At 51.5% G+C, this 26277-nt stretch overlaps 1 protein-coding gene across 1 annotated transcript; it reads right to left on the minus strand.

The window, feature by feature from the left end:
* Positions 1-485: 485 nt before the first annotated feature.
* LOC137755481 (probable palmitoyltransferase ZDHHC11B) lies at positions 486-26277 on the minus strand. Its single transcript, XM_068531680.1, has 11 exons — positions 26201-26277; positions 24234-24455; positions 18966-19144; positions 18474-18575; positions 17248-17372; positions 16130-16285; positions 13808-13920; positions 12875-12909; positions 9749-9839; positions 6169-6203; positions 486-654 (listed from the first exon to the last, which is right to left on the minus strand). Exons 2-11 carry the CDS (start codon positions 24453-24455, stop codon positions 486-488), a joined length of 1227 nt encoding a protein of 408 aa, XP_068387781.1. The 5' UTR covers positions 26201-26277.

A 26277-nucleotide genomic window follows, 5' to 3' on the forward strand; every position in this document is an offset into this window, starting at 1 on the left:
AACGGTAAGAAAGAGTTGCGTGCTCCCAAGTGCTGGGTGCTGTGCTAGTGGAGCAACTCTGCAATCACCACCAACAAACTTAGAGGTTTGCACAGTAGACATGCACAGGGCTCCCTGCCCAGGTAACCGGCGGAACTGGGTTGAACCCAGGAAGCCTTAGAGTCTATTTTCATTCTCAGGAGTGCAATTCCTGGGCCCAAAAGTTTATTAATAGGTTTACCCAAAGGGAAGACCTTTTAAAAATAAACCTTATGATCTAACACGCATCCTGGTGACTGTACTTGGAATCTGCTGAGAGAGTAGATCTCAAGGTTCTCTCTCTCACACACAAGGTGACGACATGAGATGCGATCATCTCACCATGTACACGCATGCCATTGCCCTCTTTCATAGACAGTGCTTTTGGCATTGTATAAAAGAAAACTTTGCCTAACACAAGATCTGGATGCCCGTCTGGATGTAAGAATGGACGTAGGAACATTCCGTTACAGTAGCAGCCCCGGAAACACCGGGTCAAACAGGCAACTCCTGCGCTGTGCGGTCCTCCCCCCGGTCCCTGAGTCCGGCCCCTGACCCCGCGCCGTGCTTACCTGCAGCCCCGAGGAGCTCTCGCCTAGGATGCTGATGGTAGAGTCCTGTTCTGTGAGCTTCACGCTGGTGGGACATACAGAAGGAAGAAAGGACACGTATCAGCAAATGTGGACTTTTGGGGGCTCAGAATGGGCTGTGAGAGGCTGCGCGATCATACAAGGCTCAGAGAGAGAGCAGCTCTGCCGAGCCCTGGAGTCTGGCCTCTGACACTGAGAGAGAACAAATGCCCCCTCTTTTAAGCCCCTTAGTTTGTGAGGATTTGTTGCACTAGACCTAAAACGAACACAAAACTATTGCGTTGAATTATCTACGTGGGCCCAGTGTAATCATCTGAGCCTCTAAAAACGCAGAACCCAGGAAGAAGAATTCAGAGAGATTTGAACGTAAGAAGGACTTAAACTGCCATTGCTGACTTGCGATTCAGGGGGAGGAGAAACGGTGAGAAGTGAATTCTGTCACTGTCCCCAGTGGGCTTGGAAGTGGATTCTCCCCCAGAACCTCCAGGGATGAACGAAACCTGGGGACACACGGTTGCTGTCTGTGGGGTGCAGAGAAGAGACCCAGTTTCACTCGACCAGGTTTCTGCCCCAAGGAAACCATGAGATAGTAAGTGTTGATGTGTGTCTTCACGTGTAAGATCTTATTCCTTGTTCATATTCTCAGCCCATCCATTTAACATTCCATAACAGATAAACAGTCCAGAAGAAATACTCTTTAGAAATTGGTACGATAACCACTGCTAGAGCAAGAGACACTTTGTAAAGTCCTCCGTGAGGTTTTCTGTTACAACTTGCCCACAGAACACCGTCACATCCACGGGCACGTATGGGGCGCATTTCTTCCTCTGGCAGGTGTCACATGACTTAGATATTTCCCCTAGTCTCTGTGAACCGAGATCCGACCTGCTCTAACAGGGTCAGCCGCCGGAGTGAGGCTGGGAATGGCCATCAAAAGTGCCGATTTCCTCAACTGGATCCAAACCACTATGTTACCCTGGAAATATGTTCTGCCACAAAAAAGACTACTGGTAATTTATTTCCCATCTCATCTAGAGGATTTGTAACTAACATCGTACTTGTATCACATTTTACCCATCATTAACCCTTTCATTAAATAATGCTAGCTCTTTTTCCAGTTGGAGGAGTAGAGGCTGGATTGGAAAAGGAAAAGAATATGGTAAAGATGAATATGATACATGCCCAAGGTAGAAGAAAAAGTCTTGATTTTTTTCTTTTAACAGAATGAACTTCACAATACATGAGGCTCCTAAGGAATTGTATATGATCATTATTTTATAAAATAAAACATTATGTATACAATGCACAGAAAAATTATTAGAAGGGAAGACTTAAAAGATACAAATCAAAATTCCAGCAGTAGTTATTGGTGGGTGGGGGACTCCGAGTGTCTTTTTCTTTTTGTACTGGGAATTTTGTATTTCCAAATTTTCTATAATAAATGTGCATTGATTTGGAAATCTGAAAAAAAATTTTTTTGAGGTGAAAGTTTACCATCCTGGTTCCAGTTAAGTTTCTATCATTCTTACCAGAAAAGGATAAAAGAGAAACGTTCTCAGATTCTACTTAAAGGTCATGTAGATGATGCTGTGAAGTGAAATTCATAATGACTTGGATTCACATGATAGTCTTGCCGGTCAGATTTCTCAGGAAGTCAATTTAGAAGAAAACTTATTGGGTTGTTTGAAAGAGAATGATCTTTTTACACTAAATTGTATTTACTGGCTGATTGTTAGACTAAGCAAAAATCTAAGTGACTCTCAGCATCTGAGGAACTGCCTAGTGGTGCATTTCTTCTAAGCTCCCCTTTCCCGGTCCAGGGAACCTCTCTGCCCTGCTGGATGCAGGATGGAGAGAGAGTGACCCACAGGGGCACAGCCCCAGCGCTCCCCGTCCCCAGCTCCCAGCACGGCCCTCCAGAAGGGCGGGGGCTGCACTTCTGGCCCCTTTTCCACTGAGGAGAGATGAATCTAGGCTTCCCTGTGCTTCCACATGGAGCAGTGATGCTGGGAAAGAAGCAATGGTCCCTCCCAAGTGAAGCCATATTGAAGGCAACACCAACCCCAAACCCAGGTGTCTCGGAACTGGACAAAATCATTCCAAAGTTTATCTGGAAAAATAAATGTGTAAGAATTGCCAAAATGTTTGAAAAATGAAAACATCTTGATAGGAATTTGTCTAACAGGGAGTAACGGGATGCTGCAGTAGAAAGAGATAAATGAGGCAGAAGCAGGCGTCCAGGATGAGTGCAGATGGGTCCAGACACTAAAGAGAGAGCGTCTCACTTCCACGGGGAAGGTGGACTACTTAATAAATGAGGTGGCAACCAGTAGTTACATCGTTGGGATAAAATGACTTTGTTACCTGTCTCACTGTATCCAAACATCAAGATGGCCTGAGAATCAAAACGTAAAGAAAGCAAATAAAAACTACGAAAATATTAGAAAGACTATTGGAGGATATTTGTAGAAACTGAGAGTAAGGAAGGCTTTTAAAAGCAAGACAAAAGAAAATTTTGACAAATTCAGCTTCAGAAAAATCTGTGACCTCTACGTTGCAAAAGACACAATAAAGAAATTTTTTTTAAATGACAGAGTGGATGAAGTATATTTGAAACACATAGAACAAAGAATTAATCAATACCTTCAGTAGGCAAAGAGCTCTTAAAATTGCTAAGAAATATACAAATACCCCAGTATAAAAATGGGGAAAATATGTGAAAATCTAATACAATGCACACAAGAGAAATTATATAATGGTCAAAACAGATGAAATGATGTACATGCCCACTGGCATTAAGAGGAATGCACATAGAAACAATTACTTGTTTTATTTGGATAAAACTAAATATACCGTTAGTATCTTGTATTGAAAACTTTGAGGAAATTGATGGAAGTGTGAATTACTCTAACTTTGGGGAAAGTAATCGTGAAGATCTATGAAGATTTAAAGTGCACAGCCAAGCCCTTTGCCCTATGGATGTCCTACAGAAATAAAACCAACTGTACCTAACAATAATGGCACAAAGACGCTTCCGGTAAACTGTCCGTAAAAGCCAAAGCTGGCCATAACCTCAGGGTCTGCCGGGGGATAGCTGACGAACTCACGGTCTATCCACGGAAGAGGATGACTTTCCTGACGAGAAGGAATCACGTCTACATGCAGTATCACAAAAGCCATCCAGGATATACCACTGGGGGTATAAAATAGGGAGCTGCAGACTGACGGGTATGGCGCGATCTGATCTTTTTCCTGTAAGCTTTTGTGTATGGATAGAAAGCAAAGGTGGCGGCTGCTCAGGTATCAGCCTTGAGGTGGTGCTGGGGGTTTTCCATGGTCTCTATATTGATGCAAGAGCATGTGTTAACAGATATAATAATGAAGAAGCAGTGAGGTATTCATCTCAACCAATTCTCAACTTTAAATGGATAACAAGCCCAGCTTCCTGGCATGGAGCAGGGCGTGGTGGGCCGTCACCTGTGGGCCTGACGATAGCACAGATGACCAAGCCAAAGGGGATTTTTCTCAACACTTGAAATCTAAGGAATTTGCCCTGCTGGGTTTCAGATTTCCTTGGGACTGGTGACCCTTTTTTCCTTCTGATTTCTTCCTTCTGGAATGGGTATGTCTAGCCTATCTATGCCTGTCCCGTCAATGTATTTTGGAAGCAAATAACTTGTCTGGTTTCACAGGTTCACAGATGGAGTGGAATTTTGTCTAGGATGAATCAATCATACCCTGAGTCTCAGCCATCACTGATTTGGATGATTTAGGTGGTGAGATTTGGGACTTAGAGCTGATGCTTGAACTGGGGGAAGTTGTGATGTGGTGACAGAAGAGTATGGATTTTGGAGGGCCAGAAGGCACACTGTTGTGGGTTAAATTGTGTCCCTTTAAAAAAGATGAACAGTTGACCCTTGAACAACATGGCTTTGAACAGTGCGGGTTCACTTATACGTGCATTTTTTCCAATATACAGTTGGCCCTCCAGATTTATGGGTCTCACATCCGAGAATTCACCCAAACTTGGACTGAAATTTCTATCTGTGGTTTGTTGAATCCTCGGATCCAGAGCCCACAGATGTGGATGGCTACCTATGGCACTTGAGCATCCATGGATTTTGGTAAACGCAGGGGCCCCTGGAACAAATCCCCCACGGATACTGAGGGACGACTGCATTGGCGCCGTAATTCCCAGGACGTCAGAATGCGACCTTATTTGGAGACAGGGTGTTTCAGAAGCCATCAACTTAAAGTGAGGTCATGGGGGCTTCCCTGGTGACGCAGTGGTTAAGAATCCGCCTGCCAATGCAAGGGACACGGGTTCGAGCCCTGGTTTAGGAAGATCCCACCTGCCGCGGAGCAACTAAGCCCATGTGCCGCAACTACGGAGCCTGTGCTCTGTCCTGTGAGCCACAACCACTGAAGCCCAAGTGCCACAACTACTGAAGCCTGCGCACCTAGAGCCCGTGCTCCACAACAAGAGAAGCCAGCACAGTGAGAAGCCCGCGCACAGCAATGAAGAGTAGCCCCTGCTCACTGCAACTAGAGAAAGCCAGTGCGCAGCAATGAAGACCCAACGCAGCCAAAAATAAATAAATAAAATTAAATTAAAAATTTTGGATTAGGGTGGGTACTAATCCAATACCCATGGTGGCCTTGTAAAAAGGGAAATTTGTGCACAGAGACAGGCATAGAGGGAAGACGATGTGAAGAGACACAGGCAGGAGATCACCATCTACAAGCCAAGGAGCCAGGCCTGGAACAGATCCCACCACCCTCAGATCCCAATCCACCCTGCCAACACTTGATTTCAGACTTCCAGCCTCCAGAACAGTGAGACATGTTTCTAATTTTTAAGCCGCTTGTTTTGTGGTACTTTGCTGTGGCAGCCCTAGTAAATGAAAACACCCATCATAACATTGCAAGTAAATTCCCTGTTTCTCCACCTTCTGTGAGAAGATGACTTTTCATGGCTGCATACAATTTCATCACGGAGACAGAGTGTACTCTTAAAATGTGTTCTTACCCTGGATGATGACCTTTATAATGGGCCATGTTCTGTTTTTGTGATTTTGAAGGTGAAAAGGTCATGTGCGTGTGTGCAGTGCTCCTGGGGCAGAGTGTCACTTACCTTAGCATCTAACTGACTCAACACCGACTCAACATGAGTCAGCCTGACTTTCGGAAGCTTAATTGAAACCTAATGTTAGTAGAGGCTGTCAAAAGGACATTCAGGCTCAACGGAGCCCATGTCCTCCAACTGGCACGGAAAATAAAGAGACTTGTCTTATTTTTGTGTATTAGTTCAGATGTTAGTTGTAAAGAAGGGCGAGGAGAATTATTGTAGTTTTTGCAAGTAAGATAAGTAAAAATGAGATACATGAATGGCTATAATTGTTGGTAATCTTAAGTGAAACAATTTTAGTTTTCATTGTGGTACACATTATTTAAAAATATTCCATCACAGATGAATTATTTTTCAAAGTAATTTAAGTTAAGGAGAGAATATAGCTATTTTTCAGATAGATACAACAACTCTAGTAAGCATCTAACCTACCTCTGTACAGACGAACTCAGGCTGGCAACTGGTTGCTGTGAGAATAAATAAAAATCAATAAAATTGTAAAGGAAGAAATTGTCGATGTTGAGGTTATTTGTTCAGAAAATTCAAGTCTGTTATAGTTGATTTCAAGCAATGGTGTCTCAGGGGCTTCTGAGGCCTGGGAAAGGATCTCACTGGTGGGCTAGTATCTTTCCTCCCAACCCATGTTACATGTACAGAGGTGGCTTCATTTCTCCTAGTCAGGAATGGGATTGCTGGGTCAAATAATAAGAATATATTTAAGCTTTAAAGAAACTGCCAAACTACTTTCCAAAGTGGTGTCACTTTAAATTTTCATTTTCCTTTCCATGTATTAAGACATCCAACTCCTCTACAGGTTCACCAACACTTGGTATTGTTAGCCTTTTTAATTTTAGCCATTCTGATTCATGTGTAGTGGGGTCTTATTTTAGTTTTAATTTTCATTCCCTTAATGCCTAATGGTGTTGACCATCTTCTCATGTGCATATTTACCACCCATATATCTTTTTTGGGGCGGTTTGTTCAAGTCTTTTGCCCATTTAAAAAACTGGGTCATTTTTCTTATAATTGAGTTTTGAAAATTCTTTATATATTCTGGATACAAGTATATGGTTTGGAAGTATTTATTCCAGTCTGTGGCTTATATCTTTATTTTTGTAGTGGTGACCTCTGAAGGGCAAATATTTTAAATTTTGACGAAGTCCAATTTTTCATATTTTTCTTTAATAGTGCTTTGGTGTCATATTAAAGAAAACTTTGCCTAACTCAAGATCACAAAGATTTTATTCTGTTTTCTTCCTAAAGTGTTGTAGTTTAGCCCTTAAATTTAGGTCCAAGATTGATTTTGAGTTATTTTTTTGTATGCTGTGAAGTAGGACATTAAGTTAATTTTTTTTTTTTCCTTGTGGGTATCCAATTGTTCCAGTATCATTTACTGAAAATACATTTCTCCCCATTGAATTGCCTTGGCACATTTGTTTAAAATCCATTTACCATAATTGTAAAGGTTTTATTTCTGGGGTTTCTATTCTGCTTCATTGATCTCTATGTCTATCCTTATGCTGGCAACCATACAGTAGCTTTGTAGTGAAATTTGAAGTCAGATTGTCTAAATCCTCCGATTTGGTTCTCCTTTTTCTAAATGATTTTGGCCACTCTAAGTCCTCCGAATTTCCACATACAGCTTGCTATTTCCTTAAAGAAAAAATCTTGCTGGGAATTCATTGGGGATCATGTAAGTTTGTAGACCAATTTGGGGGAAATTTTCTATCATGACAATATTGAGTGTTCCAATCCATAAATATTGTAAATCTTTCCATTTATTTGGAGTGTGTCTAATTTCTCTCAGCAATAGTTTGTAGCTTCACATATACAGATTTTTGTGCTTGTTTCATTATTTTATTATTTTTTGATTCTACTGTGAATGGAATAGTTTTCTTAAGACCATTTTCAGAATTTTCACTGCTAGTATACAGAAATGTAATTCAGTTTTTAACATTGATTTTATATCCTTTATTATATAAGATAATAAAATATCTTATTATTTCTACAGATTTGTTAGGATCATGTTTCCTGCAAATAAACACCATTTCATTTTCAAATCTATATGCCTTTAACTTATATTTCTGGCTTTACTGCACTGGTTGGAACTTTAGTAAAATGTCAAATAGAAGTTTGGAATGGACATTCTTGCCTTGGTCCCAATCTTAAGGGGAAAGCATTCAGTATGAATTAAGTATGAATTAGTTGTAAGTTTCACCAGTGTTCTTTACCAGATTTAGGGTGTTTTCCCCCCTAGGTTGTGAAATTGTTTTATCATAACTAGATGTGTTACTGGCAAATACTTTTTCTGATTGATTGATGTGCTTGTACGTTTATTGTATTTTATTTTATTAATATGTTTACTACATTAATACGTTTTCAGATGTTAAACCAACCTTGCATTCCTGGAATAAACCTCACTTAGTCACAGTGGATAGTTCTGTATATATGTGACTGCATTTGGTTTGCTAATATTTTGTTAATGATATTTGCCTCTGTATTCATGAGTGATATTGGCTTATGATACTCTTTTTTGATGACATTATCTGGCTTTAGTATTATGTACTAGCCTCACAGAAATGAGTTGGGAAGTATTTCTTCCTCCTCTATTTTCTGAAAGTTTGTGCATAATTGATTTGGTTTTTTTTCCCCTTAAAATAACAGTTAGAATTCACCAATGAGGCCATTAGGGTCTAGGATTTTCTTTGTGGAGAATTTAAAATGACTAGTTCAGTGTCTTTACTTGTTATATGACCATTTGAATGTTCCATTTCTTCTTGAATCGGTTTTGGTAATTTGTACCAACGAAGTAGAATGGTAAATCCCTTTCTCAAGTAATAAAGCATATTTCAACCTTAGAACACTTACAGTTAAGTATAGAAAAGTTTAAGAGACCCAAACCCATAATGTTATATTTTTGCATTAGAAAGTCACCTGTGCATTGGTAACTTGGTGTTTCATGTTCTTAAATGCCAAAGGTAATGTGTCCTCCAGTGCAGGAGAGAGAAAGGTTTCAAATCTCAAGAGTCTCAGAAGACCTGCCTGCTCTTAGGAGTTGAGCTTGGCCCCATTCTCTCCTGTTGGCCACCAAATGGATATAATAATGTGTCCAGGAGACTCTTAGTGAGATTTAACATATGATCAATGACAAGTCAGAGTGGTGACCACATGGTCAAGACTGGCAGCAGGTGTCAAATGGGACTGTCTCAGGCAAACTGGAACATAGGGTCACCCTGGCTTTAATGACAGCAAAGAAAAACCCATGGACGCCTGCTCCTGGCTTGCAGTAAAGGTCACCTTTGGTGGTTGAGTCTGGGGGGGGCGGGCAGGATGATAGTGTCCATGAAATGTGCTTCCGAACTTCTAGTAGAAGTTGCTAGCGCAAGTGCAAGCAAGGAAAAAGACTGCTGACAACTTCACTGCTGCTAAAGGTGGGTGCTGGCCCTCTTGCTATTTCTAAATTGTTACAAGGGTCCCCCTTCTCTGGTGCCCTTCAGGGTTTGTGGTGAGATGAATCTCCTCCACAGAGAAAATAAAGCCACCAGCAACCTTCAGAAATTGGCACAGCAGCAATGCCTGCTCACAAGGAGCCCACCAGAAACCCCCAGAGCATCTGACCTCTGGGAGGGCCTACAATGAGTCAGCCCTGCAGGCTTGATCCTGTGAAGCTATGGAAATGATATAGCACACTCACACATCACACATCATACTCACACATCACACACACACACATCACACACAGAACACACATGCATCACACACACACACTCACACACACACACACACACAATACAAGCCCCACAGTTAAGAACAGTTCTGTCCCTCACTTTCTCTTCTATTCCCCACCTACCTTTGTTCCCATGGGAGGGGCATCCCTGGGAACCACATAAATGCTCCCATTCATCAAACAAGCAATTCCAAATACTGCTCTGCCCTCATTCTTGGAGGGCCTCAGACCCACCTTTGGCTCTGACCCCCGTGGTGAGTCTCACGCTGGTGGCCGTGGGCTTACCTTCGATGGCGAGGTGTCCTCTGGTTTTACGGTGGTGGAGCACAGCCTCAGGTGCATGGAAGTTGGCAGGAACTCCTTCAGCTTCTTTCTGCTAGGATGGGGCGGGGGGAGGGAAGACTGAGGTCAGCCAGGAGGGAGCTGGCTGGGGGCAGGAGCGCATGCGGGGCTGGTAAGGCTGCAAAGCCTCACACCAGCGCCAATGCTGCCGTTTCCCCCTTAGAGCAGCAGCCCTGGGAGGCCGTTTGAACACTCCATGTGAAACAGCCCGCAGGGGCTGTGCATGTAAAGGACCATGACTGCTTGCCAGTGGGACGCCAGGAAGGCGGGCTTCGCCCCACTGAGCCCCCCCGGACAACTGCACTTGCCAGTTTGCGAGCAGCAGCGGCGCAGGGGCTCCTTACAAGCGCACAGTGACGTGCCCCGGGGCCACAACATTGCCACTTTGTGGCACTTTCCCGCAGAGGCTCCAGGAAACGAATACGGGGGGCTTGTCTTTGATGCCCAGGTAGGTCAGTGTCATCACACGGACCTCCACAAACCGAGGAACGTGCAAGAGGGAAGTCGGGGAGGTTTGAAGCACGAGGAGGACTTGGCCCTCCGCTACCAACTTAGAGATGGAGCGTGAGGACGGGACGGGCTCTGCCAACGCTCCAGACCCACCGTCTGCCGAGGACGCCGCCCCAGGAGCCCTGACAGCTCTGTGTGAAGTGCCCGGCAGAGCCCGACGCGCCCGCAGGCATGTGCCTGCGGGAACCGAGAGTTCACGCGTCGTCTTTGTCACTAAGTCTGTGGGGATTTGCTGTGTAGCAATGGGAACTGGCACAGGCCACGCCTCTAAAATCAGACAGGAAGTGTCCGCCTGTGTGTGGTCCTCCCCCCACTTGTATTTTCATCCTAGCTGGTCAATTTCTATCGACATAATCCATTCTGTTTACTGTTCCACGGCAGGCAAACAGTCCAGAACAGAAGAAACACTCCCAGTAAACTGGTCTGATAACCGCTACTAGAGACACACTTTACAAAGTCCCACAGTGTTTTCCACCAAAACACGCCTGTGAGACGCTTCAGTGTCCTGTGATTTAAACATATTCCCAGGTTTCTAGGACCTACTCCAGCAAACTTTCCCCCAAATCGGGCTGTGTCTACTCATCAACTGTTAGGTTGACTCCCAGGTCGCCCCAGGAACATTTCTGCAGCAAGAAAAGGCCATTGGTGTTTTATTGCCCATTGGGTCTGGAGGGCTTGTAAACTTGTATTTTGTTGTATCACACTTCTCACACAATCAACCTTTTCAATAAAGGGATGCAAAAGTAAAGACTAGATTGAAAATAAAGAATACTATTCCAAAAATGAGGAATACGGTACATTCCAAAGATGGAATGATTTATATTCACAAAAATCATTATTTTTTCTGTTAACAATGTTCACAATATATGGAGTTTTTAAAAAAGACTTCTAAAGAGTTCTACAATATGATTATAATTTTAGAAAAAAACCCATCATGGGCTTCCCTGCTGGTGCAGCGGTTGAGAATCTGCCTGCCAATGCAGGGGACATGGGTTCGAGCCCTGGTTTGGGAAGATCCCACATGCCGCGGAGCAACTGGGCCCGTGAGCCACGATTACTGAGCTTGAGCGTCTGGAGCCTGTGCTCCGCAACAAGAGAGGCCGCGATAGTGAGAGGCCCGCGCACCGCGATGAAGAGTGGCCCCCGCTTGCCGCAACTAGAGAAAGCCCTCGCACAGAAACGAAGACCCAACACAGCCATAGATAAATAAAAAAAAAACAAAAACAAAAACCCATCATGTATGTAATGCACACAAAAAATATTTAAAAGGAAGACCTAAAAGATACTAATCAAAATGCCAGCAGTGGCACTTGGTGGAGGGGGGCAAGAAGGGATGTTTGTATTTACACTGGGAAGTTTTGCAGTTTCCAAATGTTCTATAATGAATATGCATTGATTAGGCAATCTGAAAAAAACTAGGTTTTTGTCTTGTTTAGGCTTGGTTTTAGAGTTAAGCTTACCATGCTGATTCCAGTTAGGTTTCTACCATTCTTGCCAGAAAGCGATAAAGGAAAAAATATTCTTAGATTTTATTTAAAGGACGATAGACACTTGAAAGTGAAATTCAAAATGACTTAGATTTTCACAATACTAGTGCCAATCAGGTTTCTAATAAATTTAGAAGAAAAAAAATAGTGGGCTATTTGAAAAGGAATGCTCTTTCACACTAAATGCCCTGATTATTAAACTAAGCAAAAATCTGTAGCAATTCTCAGCTTTTGGGGAATTGACTAATGGTGCACCTCTCCTTTTCTGAGTCTCTCTGCCAGTTGAGCTGTGGCAAGGGAGACGTGAAGCCCTCCAGGACCCCTGGGCCAGTCTTCCCTGCCAGGAACACTGGAGCTTCCCCTGTAGGTTTCCGGGAAGAAGGAGCCCACTAGGGTGTGCCCGGCACTTCCAGCCCCTCGATTCCCCACCTCCCCACCCGGAGACTGGCTTCCTGGTTTGTTCCCCACACAGACGCTGAGCTGTGAAGGTGGGGAGGCAGCCTTTGTCCCTCCCACGTAAAGTGCACACCTAACGTAACTCCAGCTCAAACTCCAGGTTTCTTGGAACTGCACAAAATGATCTTCAAGTTTATATGGAAAAATAAATACAGGAAAGAATTGTCAAAAGTAATGAAAAACAAAAATCTTAAGAGGGGCATTCACCTACTAGATATTAAAAGGTAGCTAAATGAAGTCCTATCGTTAAAACAGCACAGTGTCCTTAGTACACTCAGCAGAGGGACAGACTGGTGTCCAGAAGCAGACAAGCCCAGCGTCTACGGAAGCTCGGGGTATCAGGAAAAGGGCCTTTCGATTTGATGAGGAAAAGTGGACCATTTAATTAATGAGGTGGCAACCAACAGTTACGCTGTAATCAAATAACCTTGGCTCCTATTTCAGTAAATACAAAAATAAATAGAAGATGGCTTAAAAACCAAACGTAAAGAAAGCAAGTAAAAATTACGAAAATATTAGCAAAGAATATGGAGGCTGTTCTTTGGGCTAAGAAAGACTTTCTAAAGCAAGCCAGTTAAGAGGAGAATATAGCTGCTCTAGGCAGACGACCACTTACCCCTGCACGGATGATCTCAGGTGGTCATCCAGCTGCTGTGGGAGACAAAGGAAAGTCATAAAATGAAAGCAAGTTGTTGACACTTTCAGTTGATTTGGAGCAGTGGTACCTCAGAGGCTCCTGGGTCCTGGGAAGGGACCTCACAGAAGGGAGGGGGCACCCTTCCCCGCACCCTCACACATGTGTGCGCGTTCCCACTTCTCTTTGGCAAGAGACAGGGAGTGGGGTGACTGGGTCACTGAGACGTATATATTTCACTTTTTAAGAAAATGCCAAACCTCTTTGCAAAGTGATGTAGTTTCACATCCCCACCAGCAACGTGTGAGCCCGCCATCTACAGCCTCGCCAACACTTGGGGCTGGTCTCTTTGATTACGGCCACTCTAATGGGCGTGTGTGATGTCTCATTGTAGTTTTAATTTGTGTTTCCTTAACGATGAATTATGTTGACCATCTTTTCATGTGCCTATCTGCCACCCATAGATCCCCTTTGGTGCAGTGTGTTCAAATCTTTTGCCCATTTAAAAAGTTGGGTCGATTTTCTTATAATTGAGTTTTGAACGTTCTATACATTTTCTGGGTACAAGTATATGATTTGCAAGTAATTATTTTTGTCTGTGGCTTATATTTTCATTTTCTTAATGGTGACCTTTGAAGAGTAAATGTTAACTTTGACGAGGAGCAGCTGCAGAAATGAGTGGGCCTGAAAGGAGTCAGCCCTGCGGGCTTGATCTTGTGGAGAGTGAGCTCGGACATGAAACCACACACACACGCACGCTACATGCCAAACATACTCACGTACGCATACAAACACACACACGTGCCAACACAGAAGCGAAGGATGGTGGCTAAGTGTTCCTAGCTGCAAGGTGACCTTGGGTCTCGCCCCAGCCCTGCATGAACCTGGATGGTGAAGCAGAGAGACGTCCAGTACCTGTGACAACTCTTCTCTTTCTGAGGTCACATCTCTCTTCACTGCCGGGGGCTTCGAGCTCTGCTGCTGGTAGTTTTGCGTTATGTAATCATATGTGCTCAGCTTCTTGGCCCCTAGAAAGGAGGAAGGAGGCAAAGGGCAGAGTCGCCCTCCATCAGCTGCACAGCGGCCCGCCCTCCGTGGTCTGGGGCGTCGGGGGTTGGTTCCCAGGCCACTCCAAGCCCGGCTGGCCTCGGGCCGCGGCCAGCAGCTCCCCGCACCTGCTGGGCCCACCAGCCCCGTCCCGGGCAGGGGAGCCATGGCCCTGCGTCCCTCACAGGCCCGTAAAGCCAAGGTGGACGGGGGAGGGCTGAGCCCAGCTCCGTTTTAATTAAGGTGAGACACCAGCTCTCACACGTGGCGGAAGGACCCCAGGTTGTTAGAAGAAACTCTCAAACATGTTTGTCAATAGAAAAGCACTATTAACGAAAGCACGTCCTGTGCCCGTTTCAGTCGTGTGCCTTCGCAGAGGGGCCGAACCTTCCCTGAAAACGAACAAACGTGAGAACAGAGGGTTGACCATCATTTCTGAAAAGCGAAAAGGGCCCCCCACAGAAGCCTGTTTGCCGCTTGGGGAGCAGACGGAGGGCCGCCCGCCCTCACAGTTCAAGGCCCGCTTGGCTGCTCCCCGCGGGGGGTCCGAGGCTCAGAACCCCTTCCCCGTCCCCTTCCCTGGGGGTTCCTACAAGGGCTTTTGCTTCATTTGCCTTATCTTTCTTGATTAACTGCACACATTCCCTCAGAACCTGTGTCACAGTTTGAGGATGTAAACTTGACCCTGTTTATATCTCATGAAAATATTCATTCTTCGGTGCGGGTTTGCACAAACCCCACCAAATTCAGACTGTGAGCCGCCCCTGCGTGCATCCGGCGCTCACCCCCTTCTGAGTGCACCTCGCGTGAGGTGTGCTAATCGGACCGCAGTGATAAAGCAGAGGAGGGGACACAGATGCAGAGCCTCACACGCCTCGCGGCCTGGGAGCTGTGGCCGGAGCCCGGCCGCACTGAGGAGGGTCCGCCTGTGTCCACCCGCCAGCTCGGGCCGCTGGAGGGTCCTCTTCTTCCTCGGCATCTTGCACGGCGCTTTCTCTCCCACTTGCCGTGCCCGGCTCATCCTTGAGCCTCCGACCCGAGGGTTTCACTCCGATCGCATGCTGAGCGCTCGCCACTGCGCTGAGCCTGGACTGAATTCTGACTCGCCACTGCGCTGAGTCTGACCCCGCAGAAGCTGAGGGGTCGCGAGGATGTTAAGTAGATACGTTCTAGGGTACTTTTACTGTAACTAACAATAGCTAAATCCCAACGTTTTCCTGGAAATCCATTCTTGGAGGTTCAAAGACCCTAAAATAAACCCACACGGTCCTGAATCCAGCACATCTCCCCCTGTACAGGCCTCCTGTGTGTCCTCACCCTCGGTGACGGTGGCACCACTACCCCCTGGACGCTCCTGTCCTTACACGTCCAGCCGGCCACCGAGTCCTGGGGGCTTGACTTCTCCAGGCCCCTCCTCACTCCTGCGGACTCACCGCGCCCCTATCAGCTACAGAAGCGCAGAGAGCAGCGCTTGGGCGCGCTCCGCCTGGACAGGCGCAGACGGCCCCCGACACGCACCCCGGCCCAGAGCCCAGGGCCCTGCTGGCCCCGCCGTGCACGCAGGAGCTGGCGGAGCCGTCCGGGGCTTCCAGGGCGGGTTCTGCGCTCGTCTCTGGCTCAGCGGGGGATGGTGGGCGCTGGAGCACCCAGCACGGCCACCACAGGCCCCTCGTCTTCCCTTCGGGGCCGCAGAGGTTGGTGACGGTTGTGACTTCCAAACAAAGTCTTCACAGGGTGAGGGATGGGCCTCCTCCCCTCATTTTAAAGGCAGATGGAGCCTGCCCCGGGCAGCTGCCGTGTGGACACGAGAAAACCACCGGTTCTCCCTCAAGCGAGTTTGGTTAGTGGAGACCCCATCGCTGAGTTCAATGCTCTTCATTGGTAGGATTTCTGGTTGTTGCTTTTCTAAATCTCCCTGTTCTTTTCCACAGCGTCCTGTTCGTGCTTCATAGCTTCTATTCCTTTCTATCTCTGAACACCTTAACTGACCACTTTCTGAACCTCCTTTATGTTTTCCGCAGGTCTTGGAATAGAACTCAGCCTTTCTGCCCCTCATGGGGTGTTTCTTCTCTTCCCGTGACTTGTCCTTTGTGCTTTGAGCTTGTTTCTGGCGGAGGCTGCCTGCCCGGGGACCCACGTGAACATAGGGGCAAAGGCTGGCCAACACAGGGCAGCCCAGGGGGCACGTACTCAAGTAGAGGTGGAAGAAGAGCAGGTGACCAAGCAGCAGGAGGCTGATGAGCTCAAGCAGCAGCACCAGCACCCCGATGCCCAGGAAGACCGGGGTGCTCGTCCTCACAGGGAAGAGCGGAAGGAACAGCAGCCATGTGTTCTGATCGGAGATACCTGTGGAGAGGCGGAGACACATGCACCCAGCTCCTGCTGACAAGGCAGCACCCCTCATCAGGTGAGTACCTGGGGACAGAGCTTGGCACTGGGGGAGGGAACACCAGCCTGAGGGAGCGACTCCCTGCCCAGGTGAGCTCTTCCCTGCCCAGATGAGCTCTTCCCTGCCCAGGTGAGCTCTTCCCTGCCCAGGTGAGCACCTCCCTGCCCAGGTGATCTCCTCCCTGCCCAGGTGAGCACCTCCCTGCCCAGGTGAGCTCCTCCCTGCCCAGGTGAGCCCTTCCTCCTCACCCAGGTGAGCCCTTCCTCCTCGCCCAGGTGAGCCCTTCCTCCTTGCCCAGGTGAGCTCCTCCCTGCCCAGGTGAGCTCTTCCCTGCCCAGGTGAGCTCCTCCCTGCCCAGGTGAGCCCTTCCTCCTCGCCCAGGTGAGCTCCTCCCTGCCCAGGTGAGCCCTTCCTCCTCGCCCAGGTGAGCTCCTCCCTGCCCAGGTGAGCCCTTCCTCCTCACCCAGGTGTGCTCTGCCTGACCTAAGTACCCTTGCAGCCCCTTCTGACTGCGGTGGGTATCATGATCCACTTCACGGATCTGGAGGGTAAGGCTGGGAGACGGTAACTAGGTGCCCAGGTCACAGAGCCTGACCCCGGCGTCCACTGCGCTGCCCCGCTGGGCCCTCCCCACTCTAACTAGAGCTGGAAGGTCAGAGCCACCACCTGGGGCATTTCCAGGATACAGTCCTCTGTGACCCAAGGGGACCTGACACCACAGCCACGCGGCCTCCAACAATTAAGTGAAGAAAAACAGAGAAGGGTCGTGTGCTGGCCAGTGAAGACCGAATTCCAGCTCAGGCGTCTTCACCCCACAACTCAGTCTGGACAGGTGCTCGACCCCGGGCTGCCCTACGTGGCCCCCCAGAGGGAAGGTGGCGGGAGGGGAGGCCCAGGCCCGGGCGCGGGGAGCGCATACCCCTGTAGTGTGGGTCGGTGCGCAGGCTGGCGGGGTTGATGAAGTACTGGATGAGGGTGTACAACAGGATGACGATCATGTACAGCAGTCCGGCCGAAGCGGAGGCCACTGTGGCGAAGAAGTACCTGCGGGGGCAGAGCCTGCTCAGGGCGGCTGCACAGCCCGGGGCCGGGGAGCCAGCCGGCACGCGTGCCGAGGCCCCGGGCAGCGTGGGGGACCCGGGGTCGTCCCTGCCGAGGACGTGCCCCGGCCGCCACCCCGCAGCCCTGCCGCCTCTGGCTCCCGACCTTCGGGCTTCTCTCTCCTGCTCTCGGGGTGGCCGCACAGACGCGCGGCCCCGGGGCCTCCCTGCACTTTCTGTTGCTCCACGGCCTGCAACCTGAGGTCTCACTTGGTCCTCCAGGAGGCCCGAGGAGGGCCCGAACCCTAGCGCTACCCGCCCCAGCTCACAGGAGGGAGACGGAAGCTCAGACACGGGGTGCGACTGGTCCAAGCCGGCCCCTCCCGGGCCCCCCTCTCCTGCTGGTTCAGACCCGGCTCCCTCCCAGCCACCACCAAGGGCACGGCCAGCCGGGGTGTTGATGCCGGCGCCGAGGAGCGGGGCGACACTGCCTTCGAAAGGCACACCCGTCAGGGCTGCGTGCTTCGGTTTCAGACCCAAATCACTGCTGCACTCTGCGCACAAAAAACACGGAGAACGGTCTCCCTGTCAGAACAAATAAACCCTGGGTGGCAATTCCTGGACTACGGTTCCACTAAAACGCCTTCCTTTAGTCTTTCTGCTGTTATACCTTTAACATTTTCAGTGTTAAACAGTGTCTGTAGTTCACCTGAAGTCGCCTTACACCTGCCCTGAGGTCCTCCCCTAACGGCCCGGATAACCCCGCACAGGCCGAGCCTGTTGCGTGCCAGGCCCCCCCCCCACCCCGTCCTGCCGACCCTGCCCAGTGGACACGGGGAGGCGCCCGCCAGGAGACCCCTCTCAGCCAGCTCTGTGCTTGGAGCCGCCGTCGGGACCTCGCGAAGGGCCCCGCGGAGCCCGGCCCCCTCGGTGCTCTTCGAGGCAGGGCCACACCCCTCACCAATCCCCACGGCAGGTGGACCTTGAGGTGCTCGGCCAGTTAGGAGGCCCCTTAAGGAGGCACGTCCCGGAGGAGGGGGGAGCGAGCCGCGTGAGGGGTGAGTGCCGTCCCAGGCCCGACGCCCCGGGTGGGGAGAACCCTCACCAGTAATTCCTGCTCCCCACGCAGTTGTTAAGCCACTTGCAGTGATGGTCAAAGCCTGCGACACACTTGTTGCAGGCGCTACAATGCTTGGCTTTCACGGTCCTGGAAGGAAGGTTGGGAGGGGCAGCCTGTCAGAGCCCCTGTCTGCCTGCAGGGCCAACCCCACGAGGTGGGTGCCTGCCCGGGCGGGCGCGGCGGCCACAAGGCGCCAGGGCCTGAGGCCCGGAGGCTGAGTCAGATCCCTCCTGGCCACCTACTGACACCCCTGGGGCCCTGAGCAGCCCCGGGCGGTGATCCGGTCGGGGCAGAGGCTTGTGGGAGACCCGAGGCTACAGCGCTCTTGCCCCGGACGGGCGGGGGGCTGTGTGTCGGGGCCCCTGCTTCTCTGCAAAAGGGGCGGCGCCTGGCGGCTGCTGGGGACCAGGTGCGCCTGAGCCCAGCCCACCCCCGCGGGACGGCTCGGGGGGGCCCCTCACGCGGCCGGGCACTCACACGGGGACCTCACACAGGTGACAGTACTGCCTCTGGATGACATGCGCGTGTTTGGACCGGTCGAAGGTCGGCACAGCCCGTGCGTAGTTCTTCTTTAAGCGGACATTGGCTTCGGCCGGATCGATGGAAACGACAATCAAGTGGACTAAGAGGTGGAAGAGGCAAATCCCGCTGGTCACCTGGGGGGGCGTCAAGGAACAGCTCGGCCCGGGCAGCACGTGTGAGGGGCCCGCTCCGGGCGGCCAGGGGTCCAGGCCCCAGGCAGCCACGGGAGCCTGGGCCTGGCCGGCAATGAGAACGGCCCCTCTGGCACCTGCGTGCCCAGCAGAACCCACCCGACTCCTTTGTCCTTGAGGGACACAGCAGGGCCCGCTGGAGGCCGTGGCCCTGCAACCCCAGCTGAGCTTCACCGGGACAGCGGGAGAGGCCTGTGTGCGTCCGCGGGCACCAAGCCTGGCGCCGAAGCCGGGTTGTGGAGGTCCTTGGGGCAGGGAGGCCGCGCTGAGCACATGTGTCAACAGGAGAAGGAGGGAGGGAGGGAGGGAGGATTCAAATACCCCCAGTGAACCTTTGTGGTGAGTGGGCCGGAACTGTCTGTCTCTCTCTGTCTTTGTCTCTGTCTCTGTCTATCTGTCTCTGTCTCTCTGTCTCTCGCTGTCTTCCTCCCAGCCCAGGACCCCTCAGGCCCACTCCAGCTCCCACTCCCTCCAGGGCTCCCAGAGTAAAATCAATTCCTCACATCCCACCCTCTCCACCTCCTCTTCAGGGACTGACACACTGTCCCCATGGAAACCAAACAGAAGGGGAGGAAGTGTCGGCCTGGCCTCCCCATCAGCCCTGCCCTGCTCCCCAGGACAGTTCTGAGCCGGGAGGGTTCGGGTTCACAGGTCCAGCTCCTGCGAGGGCGGCCTGGGCGTGGTGGGGAAATGCCTCTCTCCGCCCGCCCACAGGGTCTCGTGGCAAAGCCGCATGTGCACAGGGTCTACGGTGACTGTACAGAGGCCCACTGGCAGTGCAGACTCTGAGCAGGGAGGCCCCTCTTCTGGGGTCCTTCTCAGGCTGCACCGCCGTCGGGGTCCAGGGCCTGCTGGCCCTGCCTGTACTGCTCAGCCTCAGTGGAGCCGCCCTGGGGCTCTGGGGCTCGCGCTCACAGGCACGGTGCTGCCTGGACCAAGCACCCCTGGTGCACGGCGAGCCTCAGTGGGGGACTGGTCTGGCCAAAGCTGCTTGGCCTCCCTTGTCCTCCAGCCTCCAGCGCAGACCCAGGGCCCTGGGTGCCAGGCGTGGGGCAACAGAAGCCCGGCCCAGCCAGGGGGCACAGAGACCACGGTGAGGGCGAGAGAGAGCCGAGGACCAGCCAGGCCAGGGGACCTACACAGGGAACGGGACTGACCGGATCCCTCAGTGCCACACAGGGACGCCCTTCCTGTGGCCTGGACCTCCCTGCCCCTGCTGTCCAGCAGGCTGAGCCACGCTCCCGTGCAGGGTGTGGGGCAGTGGGCAGGTGGTCAGCGGCCAGCCAGCACTGTCCCATCTGGAGATGCCAACAAGGTCCGGGCACGCTGGTGCCCCTACGCCCGCTTCCCGAGGCCTGAGGCACAGCTGACGCAGCACTGTTTGTGTGGTTGCTGTGGCAACAGGAGCGTGTCCTGAGCGCAGGACACAGGCGGGGGCACAGCCCGGGACAGGAGATGTGGCAGGAAGTGGCACTGCGGCCCAGGTGCGGCCCTGCTCTGCGGAGCTAGAGTAGGACTGTCCCCATCAGACGCCGGGGGCCCAACCCAAGCCTGACGGGCAGCCCTGCAGAGCCCCTAAACCTGCAGGTGCCCGGGGGATCCCGAGACCCAGATGCGCTGGGCCAAGCTGCCACGGCCCCTCAGACGTCACGCGTCTGCCCACCTGCCTGCCCGCGTCTGCGTTTGCCAGAGACGGCCCGGCCATTCCCGCTGTCGGTCACACACTCAGTGGCCGTCTCTGAGCCCCCAGAATAGAAGGTGCCACAGGCGGGGTGTTGCGCCCTCAAGCTGCCCGCTTTCACTTTCGAAGTAATTTTATCTCAGGAGCGTCTTAGGTTCAAGTAAATAATAAAAAGAACCCGGTCTGCCGTCTCACTTCCCCTGCAAAGCAGGGCCCCGAGCTGTTCTGAGGACCCGGCGGTCCCCTAGCAACTATCTTTGTTCAGTAAACAAACAGCACCGGGCGCCAGCCCAGGATGCCCGCCCTGTCACACGGCTGCCTCGCCGGTCCTGCAGCAGGAGGGCGGGGCCCCCGCGGAGCTGACCCACCGCTGCCTGGGTCCCAGAGGAGCCCCACCCCGCCCAGTGCCTTCCGCATGCCGAGGGCGGCCAGGCTCCTGCGCGGTGACCCCCACGCTGCACGTGCAGCCTTGCTGACGCTTCCCTGTCTCCGCCGGGCCCACGGAATGCCACACGGCTTCCTGAAATCCCGCGGCCCTGACCCGGGACCCTGCCCTCCCTGCTCCTGGGTCCCTGCAGGCGCCAAGTAACGCTGGCGCCCACTAGTGGCCAGAGCATGGCGCCCAAGTGCGGCTGCCGGGTCCTGAGGAACATCGCTGGGGCATTGGCGGGTCTGGGTGGCAGGAAACTGGACCAGAAATCATGTCCTGAAGGCCGTCTGAGCTCTGAACAGCCAGGGACGCCATCCTGCATCCACCGCTTGGGACAGGCAGGAGGGGGCCACACAGACTGGGTGCTGAGCCACCCACAGGCAGGGGCCCACCAGGGGGCCAGGACTCTGGGAAGAAATGGCCGTCCACGTGGGATTGGGTGCACTTGACCCCGGGGCTCCTTGATGTGCACAAAGCAGGTAAGCGCTCACAGTGGCTACTGGACAAAGCACACGGGGACGCTCAAAAAGGCTCCAACGGCCAAAACTCAGCTAAGTTTTGGGTCAAAAGAGAATTAAGATACAGCATCATAGCCCAGCACATAAGCAAAGACCCACAGGTGAGGCTGAACTGTGTCCCCAAAAGATGTTTAAGTCCTAACCCCAGGAACTGTGAATGATTTTACTTGAAAATGGGGTCTTTGCAGATGATCAAGGTAAGATGAGGTCCTTATGGTGGGTCCTGATCTCATAGGACTGGTGTCCTTACAAGAGGAGAAGATCAGGACTCAGACACGCACAGCGGGACAACCCTGTGAGGACGCAGAGGTGGTGGCATCTAAAGCCAAGGGATGCCTGAGGCCACCAGAGCTGGGACAGGTCCTGGGAACTTCAGAGGGAGCACGGCCCTGCCAAACCAGCTTGGACCTCTGGCCTCCATCTTTGTGCCTCTGTGCCTCCGTATGTGTGACAGAGCGGGTGCCCATATGTGTGGCTGGTTTGTGACTTGTGCATTGTATGTATGTTAGTGTGTGTGTATCTGTGTGTTTGTAGGTCTGTGTGTGCTTGCACCTAAGGGGAAACTTATAGCTTCAGATACGACAGAAAGAAAAAAGGTCTAAAATCAATGGCCTAAGTTTCCACCTTAAGAAGGTAGAAAGAACAGAACTTCCCTGGTGGTCCAGTGGGTGAGACTCTGCGTTTGATCCCTGGTCGGAGAGCTAGATCCCGCATGCCGCAACTAAGAGTTCACTCGTTGCAACTAAAAGATCCCACGTGCCACAATGACGATCCCACGTGCCACAGCAAAGACCTGGCACAGCCAAAATAAATAAATAAATAGATAAAAATAAATCTTAAAAGAAAAAAAGAAGGTAGAAGAAGAGGAAATTAAAGCCACAATACATTGAAAATAAATAGTAAAAATAAAAGCAGAAATTCAAAAGAAGAAAACAGGGAAAATCAGTAAGTCCAAAAGCTGATTCTTTGAATAATCGATAAAAGCGATAAACCCTACGAAGACTGATCAGCAGTGGCATCACGACAGATCCTACAGATAACAGGAAATAGTGCGAATAATTGTATTCCAAGAAATGTGACCATTTAGACAAAATACTAAAATTTCTTGAAAAAGATGACTTGCCAAAACAGGCAGAAGATGAAACAGAAAAGCTGAAGAGCTCTTTTCCTATTAAGGAAATTGATCATTGCAAACCTTATCACAAAGAAATCTATCCCTATGACCTCGAGGGGAAAAAATGGGCCTCATCTGAGGGAGAGGCACTCCAGGCAGATGCCCTGGTTTTTCTGACTGATTGAGGCTCAGGGGGGCCTCTGGGGCTCAGGGGGGGCCCCACCTCTGCAAAATGACAAGTGTCAATCTTGGTAACTTGCCATGGGATTTTTTAGGTGAGATAAGAAGAATGGTGGTGTGGAGACAGAAGTCTTTGTCAGATGCAAACTGGGGCATTCCAGTGAAATTGCATGGTGTCTGGGATTTTTAAAGGTACTCAGTGTATGTGTGTGAGATGTGAGACAACACTGGCAAAATCTTAACTGTTGAAGCTGAGTACCTGGTAGCGGGGGTCCACCACACTGTTCTTTCCGCTTCTTCAAAGCTGAAAGATGCCATGATAAGGGGTTGGGAGGCCCCGGGAGACAGAGGGGCCAAGAGACAGAGGGCCCTTCTTGGTCCTGCCACCTCCCTCGCGCCCGAGCCCCACCACTTACACACACCTGGCCAGGGGCATGGGGCAGCCTAGGAGAAGAGGCAGGCAGTGTAGCCGCAGGCGCAAACACCCCACTCTTAGAAGCTGGTTCCAATGCCCACTCTGCAGCAGCCCAGCCGGTCCACTGGCTGTAACGGGCGGCGACCCTCAGCGTGAGGGCCGGGGCTCCTGGTGGAGTCCCGCGCCACCCTGACGCCCACCCTGACGCACACCCCAGCATTCAGAGCAGACGTCTCTCGCCCAGAACACAGCCACCCCGGGGTATCACAGACGTCAGCGCCTCGGCTCCACATACTTGACACTCGCGGGGGCATGCGAGCTCTTCAAGTCCTTACTAAAACCCACCATTCCTCTTGGACAACACAGACCGACCGCTTAGCCATGGTTGGGAACGTGCGTGGCCCGTCTGCGGCTCCTCCCCTCCTGGGGTCTCTGTCCACCCGGGACCCTCCCACCCCTGCTGCCAGCTGGGCACCCTCTCCCTGCCCCAGCACTGGTGGGCACTTGCAGCCCAGACCCCGAGCCAGCGGCTGCCTGGAGGACAGCTGTGGGGTCTCCAGCACTGACAGTGGTAGCAGGGGCGGAGGGCAGGTCTGACCACCTCCGCGGGCGGCCCGGAGCCAGGCCTGCTTGAGGCCCCTCCGGGAGCACCTCCCCCCCTCAGACGACAGCAATGCCCCCAGTAAAAGGATACACTGTAGGCAATGTATCTCCACTCGGGTGGCAGGAGGGGAATGAAGATGCCAAAGGTGGTGAAGGCCAGGACCAGGAACATGATCCAGGCCATGACCTGCAAGTAGTGGACAGGCTGCGACCAGCCATTCACCCTGGACCGCCTGGGTGGCACAGTCTTCGGGCTCTTCCTGGACATGGTTCCTGGGAGGATAAGCCTCGAGATCCTGGCACAGAGCGCCATCTGCAAGACAGGACGGGGCATGGCAGGCCATGGGCTCCTGCCCTCGTGGCGCGGGGGATCTGGGGACGGGACCCATGGCCCAGCATTGCCCGGGGCCCCGGTGACATCACAGCTGCGGAAAACAGCTCTTGGGGGTGTGTGGCCCCGTGGATGAGGAACGAAGGGCACCCCCCTGTCCCCCACCATGACCTCAGGGCGGGCAGCTACCCGCCCTATCACTTGCAGCGATGAGTCCGGGGGCTGGTTTATGATGCACACGCCTCATCAGAAGACTCATGGGATATGGGGGACCCAGTGAGGAAAAGGTCCTCATCCCTGGGGAAGCCGAGAGGGGGGCAGGAAAAGCCAACTTTAGCTGGTGTGATCATGTGACACTTTCATCCACCAGAAATCCTGCAAGTTTCCCCTGTGGCAGGAGAGGCCACATTTCCAGAGTCCTGTGTTTTTCCTTCCACAGGGACAGGCCCTCCGGGGGTGGGAGGGAACCGTGGCCCTTCCGGCCAGTCAGGTGGGCAAGGCCACTGGGAAAGGGAGGGATGTGGCCAGGAAGGCTGTCAGGTGTTTGAGGGTGTTGGAGGGGTTAAGGATGTTAACAGCTGTTACAGGTAGAACTTTGAGGTTAGAAGGCCCTTGCACAGCCTTCATTGTCTCTTCAGAAAGAAATGCACAGAAAATATAGTTGATATTAATGTGTTACTTTGGGAAGAGACAGAAATGTTGAAAAATATTCTAAGACTCTTTTTTTCTGTGAGCTGTGACTTCCCCTTGGGGACTGTCCTAAGAGCAGGTTTCAGCTGCTGGCCACAGCTTTTGGTCATCTGCTGTGGTCCTCTGGATGTGACGCCACGTGGGCATCGGGATGCAGCAGCCCTGAGTCTGCGTGGGTTTCGTGAGCATCTAATGGCACATTTGTACAACACGACCAAGGCAGCAGGGATTCAGAACCCAGCAAGGCAGGCTTGGTATTGAAACATGATTCCCAGATGAAAGCATTCAGATGGAAGGGCCAACTAACAGAAAAGGTGTTGCCAAAAATCAAACTCCAGTCACGTGGAAGGTCACATCAAGGGATTACTGCAGATCTTGAAACAGAGGCGTGTGGAAGGGATAATTGTGAGAGCAAATTTAAGTGACACAGACACAATGTCTGTCTATCAGGGTTTCCAGAAGAGGAAAAGGAAGAGGGCGTAAGAGAAGAAACAAAGAAAAAAAGTGAAGCAATGTCCGTACTGCAAGAAGATTTAAGACTTTAGCCCTAAATTATACTCCAAGAACCAGACAGTGGAAAAAAGAATACATCTACGGTGGTGAAAATGTGAACTTCGAGGACGCAGAATCCTACAGGTGTCCCGGAAGAAGAAACAGTGAGATTACCTATGACACGATGTAACTGGCATTTATAAAGTTCAAGTGCTGAGTCTTCTGTGCTGAGACGGACCAGCCGGCCTCTCCCTGAAGGGGAGACAGGGCACGCCCTCGGGAGGCGTGGAGACTCAAGCGCACCCACTCACCTTTTCCCAGAGATCTTCTGAAAAGATTTACTCCCTCAGATCTGAGAGTCACCCTGATACCCCGGGCACTTCAAGTTCAGAATGCAGGGCCGAGCGGGTGGGTCTTCAGTGAAAGCCGGAGCCCACGGCGCTGGCCGCGCGGACACCCACCAGCCCGTCAGCAGGCCCGCCATGTGGTGGTGAGAGGTGGCGCCCAGGCCCCCCAACCCTGACCTAGAGCCCCCGCACGCAGACCTGGCAACGGTGGCCGAAGTCCTTCCTCTCCAGGCCCCGCGCTGGGACGTCAGGATCAGCTGGGTTGTTCCGACCAA

The sequence above is a fragment of the Eschrichtius robustus genome, chromosome 2, assembly GCF_028021215.1.
Source record: "Eschrichtius robustus isolate mEscRob2 chromosome 2, mEscRob2.pri, whole genome shotgun sequence".
Classification (NCBI taxonomy): Eukaryota; Metazoa; Chordata; class Mammalia; order Artiodactyla; family Eschrichtiidae; genus Eschrichtius; species Eschrichtius robustus.